General features: G+C 44.1%; 1 protein-coding gene across 1 annotated transcript; it reads right to left on the bottom strand.

Annotated features, from left to right (window-relative positions):
* Positions 1 to 10,387: 10,387 nt before the first annotated feature.
* LOC138982611 (early growth response protein 1-like) lies at positions 10,388 to 14,362 on the bottom strand. Its single transcript, XM_070355941.1, has 2 exons — positions 14,000 to 14,362; positions 10,388 to 12,352 (listed from the first exon to the last, which is right to left on the bottom strand). Exons 1-2 carry the CDS (start codon positions 14,202 to 14,204, stop codon positions 10,548 to 10,550), a joined length of 2,010 nt encoding a protein of 669 aa, XP_070212042.1. The 5' UTR covers positions 14,205 to 14,362; the 3' UTR covers positions 10,388 to 10,547.
* Positions 14,363 to 14,626: the final 264 nt, after the last annotated feature.

The following is a 14,626-nucleotide window of genomic DNA, read 5'->3' as shown; positions in this document are numbered from 1 at the left end:
AGTTGAGGCGGCACTGTCACACCCTCATTTTTCAATCAAATTGATTGAAATTTTGGTCAAGCAATCTTCAACGAAGGCCGGACTTCGGTATTGCATTTCAGCTTGGTGGCTTAAAAATTAATTAATGACTGTGGTCATTAAAAATCTGAAAATTGTAAAAAAAAAAATCTTTTTTAAAACGATCCAAATTTACGTTCATCTTATTCTTCATCATTTCCTGATTCCAAAAACATATAAATATGTTATATTTGGTTTAAAAACAAGCTCTGAAAATTAAAAATATAAAAATTATTATTAAAATAAAATTTCCGAAATCGATTTAAAGACAATTTCATCTTATTCCTTGTGGATTCCTGATTCCAAAAACATATAGATGTGATATGTTTGGATTAAAAACACGCTCAGAAAGTTAAAAAGAATAGAGATAAAGAAAAGCGTGCTATTCTTCTCAGCGCAACTACTACCCCGCTCTTCTTGTCAATTTCACTGCCTTTGCATCGAGCGGTGGACTGACGATGCTACGAGTATACGCTCTTGCTGTAAACATGCAGTGAGTTCAGTTTCATTCTGTTACTTCGACAGCTTGACTAAATGTTGTAATTTCGCCTTACGCGACTTGTTCTCTACTACCCCCGCCCGCCTTTCACCGCCACCGGCCCTCTACCGTACCCTTCCTTTCGCTTCTCTCCGGCTTTCATCACTACAAAGAGCAGTCCCCATACCCAAATGAGTCTCAACTCTCATTCATTCATAAAACTGCGAGCAGACACCAACCATCGTGCATTCTAAACCGCCGGCTCGATACACACACAGAGAAACACACACACACACACACACACACACACACACACACACACACACACACACACACACATACACACACATAGTCACACAGATGAAGACACATAGATTAAGACACAGACCCTCGCTGACACACACACACACACACACACACACACACACACACACACACACACACACACCCATAGTCTTTTAGGACGCGAAGATGAACACGTCACAGCCGACGGTAATGCAGCATTGGCGTAGGTTGAAAGCGACAACAGTGCCAGCAACAACACCAGTAGCAGCAGCAGCTGTAACTGTAGGCCAGCAAACTGAGCACTACGAAAGCTATGGTGGCATATTAGGGCCAAAAGAAAAATTACCAAAATATCACTGAGATTTACGAATATCACTGCGAAATTTTCAATTTCAACAAATGAATTAGTAATTTTCACGTTTTGGCTCTATGACCAATGCCGTCAGAAAATGTATCCAAACAAATATAATCACTAATACCACATATTATACGTTATTTGCGTGTTTGACCAAAATATGACATTTTACACAGATCGAGACAGTCATTGTTCTCCGAGACCGCGCTAGCGGTCGAGGTGAACAATGACTGTCGAGATCTGTGTAAAATTTCATATTTTGGTCAAACACGCAAATAACATTTATGTATCGATCGAATTCCTTTCAGGTACTTATGACTTTGTTGTTGTTTTGACGATTGAACGAGCACACACACACATGCATGCAATCCACATACAATCAAACACATAAGCTTCATATTTGGGCGTTTCAGGTTGACCGAAACTTCAAAGGAACTACAAAACACACGTCATGTACTCACTTTGTTGTTGTTTTGACATTGAACAGCACACACACATGCAATCAAACACATGACGTTTTGTTTTTTTGAGTTCCTTTGAAGTTTCGGTCAACCTGAAAAGCCAAATTATAAAGTTTTGTCGGCCTCTGACGTCACATGACTCAAAGAAGGGAAATCCAATCTCCAATCGATACATAATTACACATTAATATGCTTCCATTTGAAACTTCGAGGTCTTCATCGACATCGGGGATTGACGCCCGACCAAAGGTAATTGAAGCCCGACGGAGCGAAGCGACGGAGGGCTTCAATTAGACTTTGGGAGGGCATCAATCCACGATGAAGACCGAGAAGTTTCAAATGGAAGCATGTTAATGTGTAATTGTAATTCAATCTGACGACGATCTCTTTCCTGCTTTCATGCGGTTGTAAACAGACAGAATTGGTTCTGTTCTGTTCACACACTACTTTCAGTCCACCTACCTGCAAGGGTCAAGTCCCAAGAAATATGTCTCTGTATTCCTATCGTATCACTCTGCTCCTGTTTTGTTTTCTTTCACACACATTTTCCCTTCTTTTTTGACGGGTTTCTGGACAGCAAACTCCAAAACAAATTCTTTTCATCACAAAAGCGATCTTTGGACGTAGTCCGGAAGAATTCATGCATCAACTTACGTCACGTATTCGACGTCATCACTTCGCATACCTTATGGTCTCGGTATTTCGTTGGCCTTCATATTTCCTACTTGTAAAATGACCCTCAAAGCTAACCGAGACTAGTTGAGGCTGTATCAATGCGCCTCGCCAGCAGGTTGTTAATGGATTTTTTTAGCGAGTGGTTATCGACAAATATAGCTATTCTGATGGACACGTGGGGGAATTCGGGGGCTGTGATTGGATGGTCTCACACATCCCTTTTCCGATCATCAAAGCATAACGATACAAAAGTTGGCCATTTTTGCCGATATCCAAACGATATCGGCAATAACAAAGACGCGTGGTTCCGGTTTCTTCCACGTGTATAAAGTACACGCATACCTCGCCAGGTTTGTTTCTGTCACTCTGTGACTAGTCGACAGACGATGCCATTTGCTTTGTGTGTGTTTTTGTTGTTTCTTACTGTACATGACATACATTACGTGTAAAATCCAGTTCTTTAACTGGCAGCAAACCTTGCAAATTTCCAGAAGCTGCAATCTGAAGCGACCTATCTCTGATTCTAGCAGACGATCTGATCATCTCTCCAATGTTTAACACAAAATCAGCAAACTCTCCTGTCACATAGAACGTCCATTGTATAGTGCAATGTTGAAATGAAGTTACCGGTCTGAAACATTTAGTCGTTTCTTCTGAGACAGTCCTTGTTCTCTTATCATCTACAGATTTACCGCTGTCTTCACCACGCGAATTCCCAACAGAAGTCAGACTTTCGAACATACAATCTACGTAGGCAAGCATGATACGTCATGACGTCATATGATTCCTAACATATTGACGTAATGCTAAGCATCCGGTTATCTCGAGTTTTCTCCGTAATACATGTCCGTGGGTTTTTCAATGTTCGGTTATTTCCGTGGCTTCATGCGGAAAGGGAACCGTCGTCTGCAATCAACGACATGGACCATTCTGGTACTTGTCGCTGACAAAAACATGATTCTAACACAGAATTTAATGTCAGAATAGCTATATAAACGCTATTGTGTTTTCAGCGTAGCAATAGGGTCCGATATTTAGACTCGAACAAGTATAATGCGACTCGTCTTCGACTCGTCGGCATTATACTTGTCTCGTCTAAATATCGGGCCCTATTGCTACGCTGAAAACACAATAGCTGTTAATATAGCTATTCTGATGGACACGTGGGGGAATTCGGGGGCTGTGATTGGATGGTCTCACACATCCCTTTTCCGATCATCAAAGCATAACGATACAAAAGTTGGCCATTTTTGCCGATATCCAAACGATATCGGCAATAACAAAGACGCGTGGTTCCGGTTTCTTCCACGTGTATAAAGTACACGCATACCTCGCCAGGTTTGTTTCTGTCACTCTGTGACTAGTCGACAGACGATGCCATTTGCTTTGTGTGTGTTTTTGTTGTTGCTTACTGTACATGACATAGGCCCTACATTACGTGTAAAATCCAGCAACAAACCTTGCAAATTTCCAGAAGCTGCAATTTGAAGCGACCTATCTCGGATTCTAGCAGACGATCTCTCCAATGTTTAACACAAAATCAGTAAACTCTCCTGTCACATAGAACGTCCATTGTATAGTGCAATGTTGAAATGAAGTTACCGGTCTGAAACATTTCGTCGTTTCTTCTGAGACAATCCTTGTTCTCTTATCATCTACAGATTTACCGCTGTCTTCACCACGCGAATTCCCAACAGAAGTCAGACTTTCGAACATACAATCTACGTAGGCAAGCATGATACGTCATGACGTCATATGATTCCTAACATATTGACGTAATGCTAAGCATCCGGTTATCTCGAGTTTTCTCCGTAATACATGTCCGTGGGTTTTTCAATGTTCGGTTATTTCCGTGGCTTCATGCGGAAAGGGAACCGTCGTCTGCAATCAACGACATGGACCATTCTGGTACTTGTCGCTGACAAAAACATGATTCTAACACAGAATTTAATGTCAGAATAGCTATATAAACGCTATTGTGTTTTCAGCGTAGCAATAGGGCCCGATATTTAGACTCGAACAAGTATAATGCGACTCGTCTTCGACTCGTCGGCATTATACTTGTCTCGTCTAAATATCGGGCCCTATTGCTACGCTGAAAACACAATAGCTGTTACTATAGATATTTTGAGTGTTGATATTCGCAGGAAATATCTTATATCGTTTATGCATTCGTAGGCAATATCTGTCTCGTTGTTGTTGTTTTTTCCCCCCAACATCTACACATTTTGACAATCATTGTTGACGAATACTGTTTGTAACCTCAAAGTCATATTTGGAAAAAGCTGTACAGACTAACCGTGAAAAGAGAAAAATACACATAAAACATCGTGGAAAAAAGACTAACATATAAGACGAGCTGACTAAATCTTATTAGCATGGATTATTTATTTTCACTGTTGGCACTACCACGCCACCATAACATAACGTTTTGAACAACGTACCAACGGAGCCAGCGAGTGAACAAGCCAGCTGCCGACAACATTATTAACATCGATCAGTACAGACCCATAATGCATAATGCTCTGCTCTTTCACTCACTTCATCCGTCGTCATTTTGCCTCAGAACAATGGCTGGGTGGTTTATATTTAGCTCGGCCAGAGCAGCTGTTTTAAACTTGATGGCTTTCCACTCATGTACACACACGCACACAGACACAGACACAGACACACACACACACACACACACTCACACACACACACACTCTCTCTCACACACACACACACACACACACACACACACACACAAACACACACTATCATCATCATCATCATCATCATCATCATCATCATCATCATCATCATCATCATCATCATCATCATCATCATCATCATCATCTCGATCCACACCACCCCCCCCCCCCGCCCCCTACCTAACAAACACACTGCTGTCGCCGCCATCAAAAACAAATTTAACTCTTCAGTACTTGATTGCAATAACCGATTACAACAAGTGCAGATCGAAATGAAACAACAAGAAAACAGCCTATTTTTGCTGGTATAGTTGCGTCACAAGCACACGCACAAAACAGGCAACAATCAGCTATTTTTACAGTTGCAACAGCTTGCTCATCAGTCAGTAGCAACACATCGGGACGTCAGCCCCGGGGTCTCGCATACACACAATACAGAATGAGACTATTTTCGCTCGTGATGCATTTCCTCGTCGAAGCCATGTGTTGCACTACCATGCCAATAAACACACAGTTTCAATTTGCTCCCAGATGCTACATTACTCTTCAACTGCGCTTGCTGGACCATTCATGCCAGTGGACTATTTTGTTTACATTTTTTTTACGAAAACTGGAGAAATAATGAAAATGATAGCAACAATCTTAATAAATGTTAAATAAATGGTAGCATTTAGCAGAAAAAAACTTAAACTTTGTAAACATTCAATGTTCGGAAATTGTTTTTGCAATGAAAGCGTATAATTAATTATAAGGTGATAAAAATCATGATTACGAAATAAAACTATACACAACACAAAGTTGTGTTCAGAGTGCTGACATTACTACAACTCATTATTTTGATCACAAATATAATAAGTAAAATATGTCTACAACTAAAGTATAACAGAATTGTTCTCGATAAGAGTCAGAAAGAAGGAGGGGGCTAAACGTTTTCAAGACAACCACAATACTGCTAGCTCGATCCAGGTCGAACTGACACAAATGTACGTATGTAACGTGCATGAGTGCCGACACATCTGTCTGTCAGTCTAGCTGTGTATGACCCATATTAATTTCGTTGACCGAATTTCGCGATCTGATGCTTAACTTCTTCTTCTTCTTCTGCGTTCGTGGGCTGAAACTCCCACGTGCACTCGTGGTTTGCACGAGTGGAATTTTACGTGTATGACCGTTTTTTACCCCGCCATTTAGGCAGCCATACGCCGCTTTCGGAGGAAGCATGCTGGGTATTTTCGTGTTTCTATAACCCACCGAACTCTGACATGGATTACAGGATCTTTTTCGTGCGCACTTGGTCTTGTGCTTGCGTGTACACACGGGGGTGTTCGGACACCGAGGAGAGTGCACACAAAGTTGACTCTGAGAAATAAATCTCTCGCCGAACGTGGGGACGAACTCACGCTGACAGCGGCCAACTGGATACAAATCCAGCGCGCTACCGACTGAGCTACATCCCCGCCCTGATGCATAACGACACAATGGACTGACGGTGACAATGATGACGAGGGAATTATGCCAACAATGATATGATGCTGATGCTGCAGTTGTTGCTGCTGCTCCTGCTGATGCTGATGATAATGGAGCTGTTGTTGCTGATGATGATGATTATGATGAGGATGAGGACGAGGAGGAGAAGAAGGGGGAGTTGATAGTGATGGTTGTAGTAGTGGTGAGACAACAACAACAACAACAACAACAACAACAACAACAACAACAACAACAACAACAACAAAGCTGCAGCTGCTGCTGCTGCTGATGATGATGATGAAGAGGAGGATGAGGATGAGGCGGAGGAGGAGGAGGACGATGTGGTGGAAGTGGAAATAGATGCACTGGTGGTAGAAATGGTGAAGAGACAACAACGCCGGACAACAGCAACACTTATGATGATGATGATGATGATGATGATGATGATGATGATGAAGATGATGATGATGATGATGATGATGATGATGATGATGATAATGCTGCTGCTGACCTTGATAATATTGATGATAATGATGAAGATTATGATTATGATGATAATTAAACATTTTACTTCTTTTATATGAAAAAAACACCGAAAAAAAACCCCAGAAAAACAAATTGAATGGGGGAGTGGCGAACGAACAAAAATCAAGCCGGACGCAAAAGCAAAGTATACAAAATAAAAGGAAAAAACACCCCAGAGAAAAACAAACAAACAAAATAAACAGGCCAGTGATCCTTTTCATGCTTTGGGCACTGTATTTTCTCTGCGCTAAAACGGGCCACACGAAAATACCTTCCTTTTCCGTTGGTGGATGTTTGTGTGGTTTGTGTGTGCACAGACGGCCTTTATTCGTTTTATCGTCATATTTTTTTTAACTTAATTAAATTCAGATATTAATGAGAAGTAGGTCGCTTTTACAATAAATCATCGAGCATATTTTTTATTGTTGTGGAAACAAGTATGATACATCAATTCATGGAGTATTGAAAATGTCATTTAAGGCAGTTTGTATCTTTTTTTCAACAGTTTTTTGTTTAATTCTGTATCCTCGATGTCCGAATGTAAATCTCCGGCTCCGCCTAGGTCTCTCTTACTTCGCAAGGAAGTGTGTTGGAGTATTACGTGGAGTGTGTGTGTATGTGTGTGTGTGTGTGTGTGTGTGTGTGTGATGAAAAACTAGTGTGTGTGTGTGTGTGTGTGTGTGTGATGAACTAATGTTCAATATTTGAAGTGTTCATATTTGTTTCTTTGTGTTAGCAACTAATATGTCTCCTTATAATAAAAAAATAAAAAAAGAGATGTTTGTCTGTAGCAATGTGTCTTTCTGGACTATGGTGCTGATTTTTTTAAGTGAACATATATGACAGTACTTTTCACACACACATACATCCATACACACAAGAGCGTGCGTGCCATTCACACACATAAAACTCACTTAAAATGGAGAGAGAGAGAGAGAGAGAGAGAGAGAGAGAGAGAGAGAGAGAGAGAGAGAGAGAGAGAGAGAGAGAGAGAGAGAGAGAGAGAGAGAGAGAGAGAGAGAGAGAGAGAGAGAAATAACACAGTTTTTTCATTTTTTCATGTCGCATTTAATTCATCAGTTTCACAGTTGGCATTGTTGTGCCATACACACAAAAACAGTCATTCTTTGCCAGCAAGAACAAGATTTTTTTCCCCAACAGGACAGTTACACAACGATGTGAAAATAGTTTACGATCCTTTTTCCAAAGAAAGTGCCAAAATATCTATATAGAACTCTGTTCCAAGTTTAGAGAACAAATAACCATCACTCGGTTGCCATGAGGTCAAAGAATAAGAATGCACATTTATCACAATTCCAATTTTTTTGTAATGTTTTGTAAAGAAGAAGAGAAAACAGTCAAAAATATATGAATGACAGCTTCACAAAGTGAACAACAATAACACGTTTTGAACACGACCTAGTAGAACAACTTTGTAAAACATGGAGGCCACTTCGTCGCAACAGTCACAATTTGTTCGTTTGAAGAAATTTGTTTTGATTTTGCACCGAGATTACGTCCGTAGTATATATACATAGAAGAAGAAGAAGTAAATCTTTGTGAAATAAGACAACCAACAACTTTTCTGAAAAGAACTTCAGCCATAACAGCCGAACGAAACGTTATGAGTTCTGTTCTTAAGCCATAACAGCCGAACCAAAAGTTAAGAATTCTCTTCTTGTTATTTTTGCCCTTGCGAATGTTTTCTTTTTGACAGAGATGTACAATTGTGTACACTTTCTAAGAGAAAAGAACAAGATAACTTTAACAATACTTATCACATGAAAGATCAGACAAAAAACGTTTAAGCGGATTTGAAATAATTGAACACACATGCGCAGTTTTCAGAGGGAGGGGGGAAAGTTCTCATATTTCAATTACACAGATGAATAATTATATAACACGGTCAGTCACACGGTTATATCTGCGTAGTGTTCTGTTCACACTTGCTGCCTCTTAAAATATGATGTAAAAATCGTTTTTTTCTAAAAAGAAAAATGGCTTAGCAACAACTGACAGTGTTTTACAGCCACAAATAGAGAATATAGATAATAGTTGTGGAGGCTGTGTTTTTATTGATCTTAAAAGTGAAGGGGAATGGGGTGGGGTGGGTGGGAAGGGGGTAGAGAGAGTACTACATCCAGATAAACACCAACATCAGACAGTCACAACATCTAACAGGAATAAAACGCGGCAATTAATTCGAAAGGAATCCAAAAGTAGTTCCACTACTAATAAACGGATAGTAAAAAGTATCACTGAGATGGCACATCAATCGACAAGAAACCAAGGAATTGACTGGGCAACAATGTAAAAATAAAATGTCGTCAGTCCTCAACAAAAACAAAATAATTCTGAGAGGACATTTGTTTAACAGAATTCCTTTTGCTGTCAGGAAAAAAAACCGAGAGAGAGAGATTGAAAAAACCCCGAGGAACAATAAAACTACAAAAGAGCCCTTCAAATCTTGACTGCAACTTCTCCGTGTAAAAGGAAAGAATCTATTTTTTCCATCGTTCCGTCAGCCCAGCATATTTTTCAGTGTATTTTAAGGCCATAACTTGGCGCGTTTCAACCTTTGGGCAGTATATAATACCGACATCTCACCAGGGCCAGCTGGTTTTTAAATAGAAATAACTTTGTCAACAAAAAACCAACAAAACCATATCAACAAATAAACGGGGCAGCACCAGTCTGCTTTCCTTGTAGCACGAATCTCTATATATCATATAAATATGTATCTGTGTCATTATTTACAAATATCAAAGGCTGTGATACAAACTGTATATTCACAGGAACTAATGAAGGATTTATATAGTCAATAATTTGCTGCTAAGCCACTGTTACGTCGTCTATACTTGCGTAAAAAATGAATCCCAGGGCCAGAGCTTTTATGAGAATAATAATCGATAATCGATAACAAGGTCAAATGAATGAATGATAAAAACAATAACTTTTGTGTATAAACAGGGTCAGGAACGAACGAACTCGCGTTCTCGCTGAATTCCAAAGAAAGACCTACAGCATTGCCAGGAAACTGACTGAACAATAATCATTACAATAATAACAACAACAACAGAAACAGACAGTATAGTATACACAGTTAGGCGTTTCTGTATGTTCATGACTGCAATGTATATGATCATCACTATTGGTTTAGTGTACACAATTTTTCAACAGTGCATGCAACACAGAGTGTGTGCAAGGCCAACAAAGAGAACGATCAACAACCGGATAACAACAAGTCCAAAATAATAACAGCTGAATCCAACCAAAAGTTCACAACAAGTGAAAAGAGTCAGCATAACGTATAGCACCGGGAGGCCAGCCAAAAAAGTCTCCATCAGCCAGCCGATGAACAACGAAGTGAGGAGGAGGAGGAAGAGGAGGCGGAGGGGGGGGGGGGGGGGGGGGGGGGTTAACGAATGAAACCACAAGTCCCAGAAAAAAAAAGGTAGTCGTAAGTCCATCATAAAAAGGTGATGAAGAGGTGGTGGTAAGTTAGGGTACTTGGGATGTCTTTGTTCAGTCACTTTAAAGTTCGAGTGTCATTATAGCGAGGTGGTGACGACCAGAGGCAAGGAGGTGGCCATCATGGTGGAGGCCCCTGTGACCCCAACGTTCTCCAGACCGGACACGGAGCACATACCCGTGGAGTCCACCACAAGCGGCAGCGTGCCGGACGCCGAGTGGGCCGAGGCCGACAGGATGGAGGAGGCGTGCTGCTGCATCATGCACGGGGAGGCCACGTGGCTCGAGCTCACCGCCGATGACGTCAGCGTGTGTGTGTGCGTGTGCGTGGCGGAGGGATGAGATGAGGAGCAGGAGACCGGGGCGGTGGAGGTGGTGGGGAGGGAGGCGGTGGTGGCCAGCATCTTGGCCTCCTTCTTGACCCGCTGCTTCATGTGCACCTTGGCGTGTCGTTTCTTCTCGTCCGAGCGCGCGAACTTGCGGTTGCAGATGTCGCAGGAGAAGGGCTTCTCGCCCGTGTGCGTCCTCACGTGGGTGGTGAGGTGGTCGCTGCGAGAGAAGGAGCGTCCGCACACTTTGCAGTGGAAGGGCTTCTGTCCCGTGTGGATGCGGATGTGGCGGGTCAGCTCGTCGCTGCGCGAGAAACGTCGGTCGCAGTTGTCGACGGGGCAGGCGTAGGGGCGCTCGTGGGGCGGGGTCTTGGAGGGACGGTTGGGGTACTTGCGGGGCTTGACGGGCAGCAGTTTCAGGTTGCTGGGGCTCTGCTGGTAGGGTTGGTTCAGTACGGCCATGGACGCCGCCTTGCCCCCTACAGAGCTGCTGCCGGAGGACCCCGAGGGGCCACCAAAGTCCATGGGGTTTATCATGAAGCGCTCCGTCTCCATGGCGTCAGTATCAGGCTCTGTCTTGATGGGGCCGGACAGGGGAAAGTTGGCCGCGCCCACTTGCAGGGCGGAGAAGTCCGGCAGCTGCGCCACCTGACCGGAGGAGGGCGCGATGGTCCACCTGAGGTCGGCGTTGAGCGTCTGCTTGCTGGGGCCAAAGTCAGAGATCTGCATCTGCAGGATAGTCTCGGGCAGCGAGGAGGGAGGCAGGTTAAGAAAGTTACTGGCCTCCTGCTGTTGTTGCTGCTGGAGGTGCTGTTGCTGTTGCTGCAGAGCACAGCTGCTGTAGTGCGGAGGCTGCTTCATGGAGCCAAGGGCACCCAGGTCCATGGTGACGGGCATCTGCAGGGACTGGGAGTAAGGCGGGGGCGGGGAGGAGAAGGAGCCACTGATACTGTCATCGCCCTTCATGCTAGAGTCTTGCATGAGCTGCGGCTCGGGGGAGTGGGCGGAGCAGGGGGTGAGAGGAGAGCCGAAGCCTTGCGAGTAAGCGTCATGCTCCTGCTGGGACACCTGCGACACGGGCGAGTGCACGGAGGCGGGGGAGGGGCAGGTGGAGGTGAAGGGAGCGGAGCAGACGGCGGAGTCGCTGACTGTGCAGACAGGCACCGTGAAGTCACAGCACACCACCTGCTGCTGTTGCTGAAAGTCACTAGGCAGCTGCTGCGGCTGGTGCTGGTGGAGGAACTGCTGCTGTTGCTGCTGCGGCATGAGCGTGGCCGGGGAGTTCATGAGCGCGTTGAAGAGCGGGGAGAGAGGCGAGAAGAGGGAGGCGAAGTTGGTCTGGGCGGACCCCAAGGGCATCTCGCTCTGTGTGGAGGACGTGGGCATGGCGGTGGTCATCAGTGTGCCCTTGTAGGTGATGGTGTGCGTGGTGCCCCCGTTGCCGTTGTTGCCGCTGCTGCTGTGACCGGCGTTGCCGCTGGACAGCTGAGAGCGGTGCGGCAACATGGCCTCTACTGATTTGCTGTCCGGAATGTTGATGGACGCTACGATGTTGGCTGTAACACAAAAACAAGGAAAAACCGATAAGTAACGATGTTTAAAAAGTTGCTCTCAGGTGTAGATGAGGATACAAGAACACAATGCTGACACTGACACTGTCAACTTTATATACAGGAGATGTACCATAGAAAGCACACAGAGACAAACAAAGAAGGCATACGACTCGAACAAACACAACAATTAAGCGAAGACATGAGGACAAGCATGAATACCAAGACTTGAAATCATCTTTGTGAAGTGAGACACTAAAGATTAAGAACCTGGACTTAAAGTTAAAAAAAAATCTCCAAGTTCTTTTTTATTCGAAAACAACGATGAATCTTCCTAAAAAGTGTTACCCACAGCAGAAGTTTTTCGATTTGATGCAGGTGTACATCATTAATTCATGTATGGCAAAGACGTTTGAGCACTGAGTGCAGCAAAACGACTCTCTCAGTCGTGGTTGGCAGTAGTACTCAGAAGACAGTGCCAGACTTCCCATATGTTACCCAAAGTACCGTTTAATGTCTAAGTTAATTTTTCTTCAGTATTACTGACACCGTAACGCCGAATCTTCTATGATACGGATTGTCAACGGCGTTTTATAATCCCTCGACTTTATAGGTGGGTGTTACGTAACAGCCTTCGCGTCTTACCATGCAGCAACATGTTGCCGACCCGGTTCATCACCTATAGTTGACCAAGATAAGAGCCTGTAAGACCTGACGACAAAATAAGTGTCTCCTCGCACGCTGCCAGAAATCTTCTGTCATCCTACTGTCTCCAGACCCCACCAGGAAAGCTAGCATCCGCCCCCATGTTCCCACCCCCGCGTTGAGTTGCGTGGGTCCCCCTCAGTCTCTTGATCAGCATACGCCATTACGCCTGCTGCAAGTCAGTCTCAGAAAAACGAAAGCTAGCCCGCACAAACAGTTGCCGAAAACAGCCGCGGTATGGCGGGCAGACAACTCGTCCCTCAGCGATCGATCTCTTCCTCCTGCCTTCAGTTCTTCGCCCGCGCCGCCGCGCTTTATCGATTCGTTTTTCCGCGGCTTGGCCCTGTGACATACAGCAAACCCAAACCCTCTCTCTCTTCCTCCTCTCTATTCCCCTGTCTCGCTCTCTCACCCCACCCCCCCTCTCTATCTCTTGCCAACGTGATTGAGTTCAGTCAGAAACCGAGACGAAAATAGCAGAGAGAGAGAGAGAGAGAGAGAGCGAGAGAGATAGAGTTTGAGCTAGCTGGCGAGCCATCCAGTCAACGCGGCCAAAATGTCATGAATATGCATGAGGTTTTTGGCTGGCTTTCAGCAAAAATGCCCGTTCGCAGGTTCAACGTCTCGTTCCCACGGCCAGTTACCCATCTTTCCCACCTTTCCTGGTCTTTCTAACCCTTTCTAATCTTAGTTAACTATCGAATAAGAAATAAAGTTGTAGTATCAAGAGGTTTAAGCGTATGGTTCGAAGTAAAAGTCGAAGCGAAGAACCCAGACGAGACCCGCAAAGCTGGCGCCATGCTATGACGTAGGCAGTGTTGCCAATAATACACTCAGCGGACACACACTGCTAGCAAGCACGGCACGGCCCAGCTTTCTCGGTCGGTCGGCAAAGAAACGATCAAATTTCCCCTTCCAAATATCAAGGTAAAAACAGCAAACACCTACCGGTAGCTGTGATCGGGGGTGGATCCAATGAGTCCGGTCCGAAGAACGAAGTTTCCGAACATGTTGTGACTGGAGTGTTGAGAGAATCCTCAAAACTTTCCGAAACATGTCTACCGGCACTGGTAAAAGGCGAAGTGTCAAAGCAAAAGCTGCTGACATCGGCGAGTGCCACTTGTGACAAAGTATCAAGACCGTCCATAATCATCACGAATGTCAACTCAGTTCACTTCCGATGATATAATGTATTCCGAGCGTAGGCGAGGGTACACCATGCGCTTCTGTGAGAAACTCTGACAGTTACACACTACCACTTGGCTTTACGCACGATGTTCACTAGACTGGGATGAAAGCATGAATGAAACGGCTGCTTATATACCAGCAAGTTATGAATGAACTCTCCGGCAGTCGAATGCCCATATTAGGGGCATACCTGATTAACTACCATAGCAACAACCAATGAAAAAGCAGGACGTTATGACGTAGATTGACGTCAGAGGCTGTTGGCACTCTGACCTCTACGATCAATTACTGAGCACGTTAATAGGTCACAACTGGTCGACGGAAAACGTGGAATTCCTCTTGAAGAATGCAAAATTTCCACAAAATAACTGCACCACCATAATCTGC

Source organism: Littorina saxatilis, linkage group LG12 (assembly GCF_037325665.1).
Source record: "Littorina saxatilis isolate snail1 linkage group LG12, US_GU_Lsax_2.0, whole genome shotgun sequence".
Classification (NCBI taxonomy): Eukaryota; Metazoa; Mollusca; class Gastropoda; order Littorinimorpha; family Littorinidae; genus Littorina; species Littorina saxatilis.
Note: the sequence above shows the minus strand (reverse complement) of the source record. Positions and strands in the feature narration are given on the sequence as shown.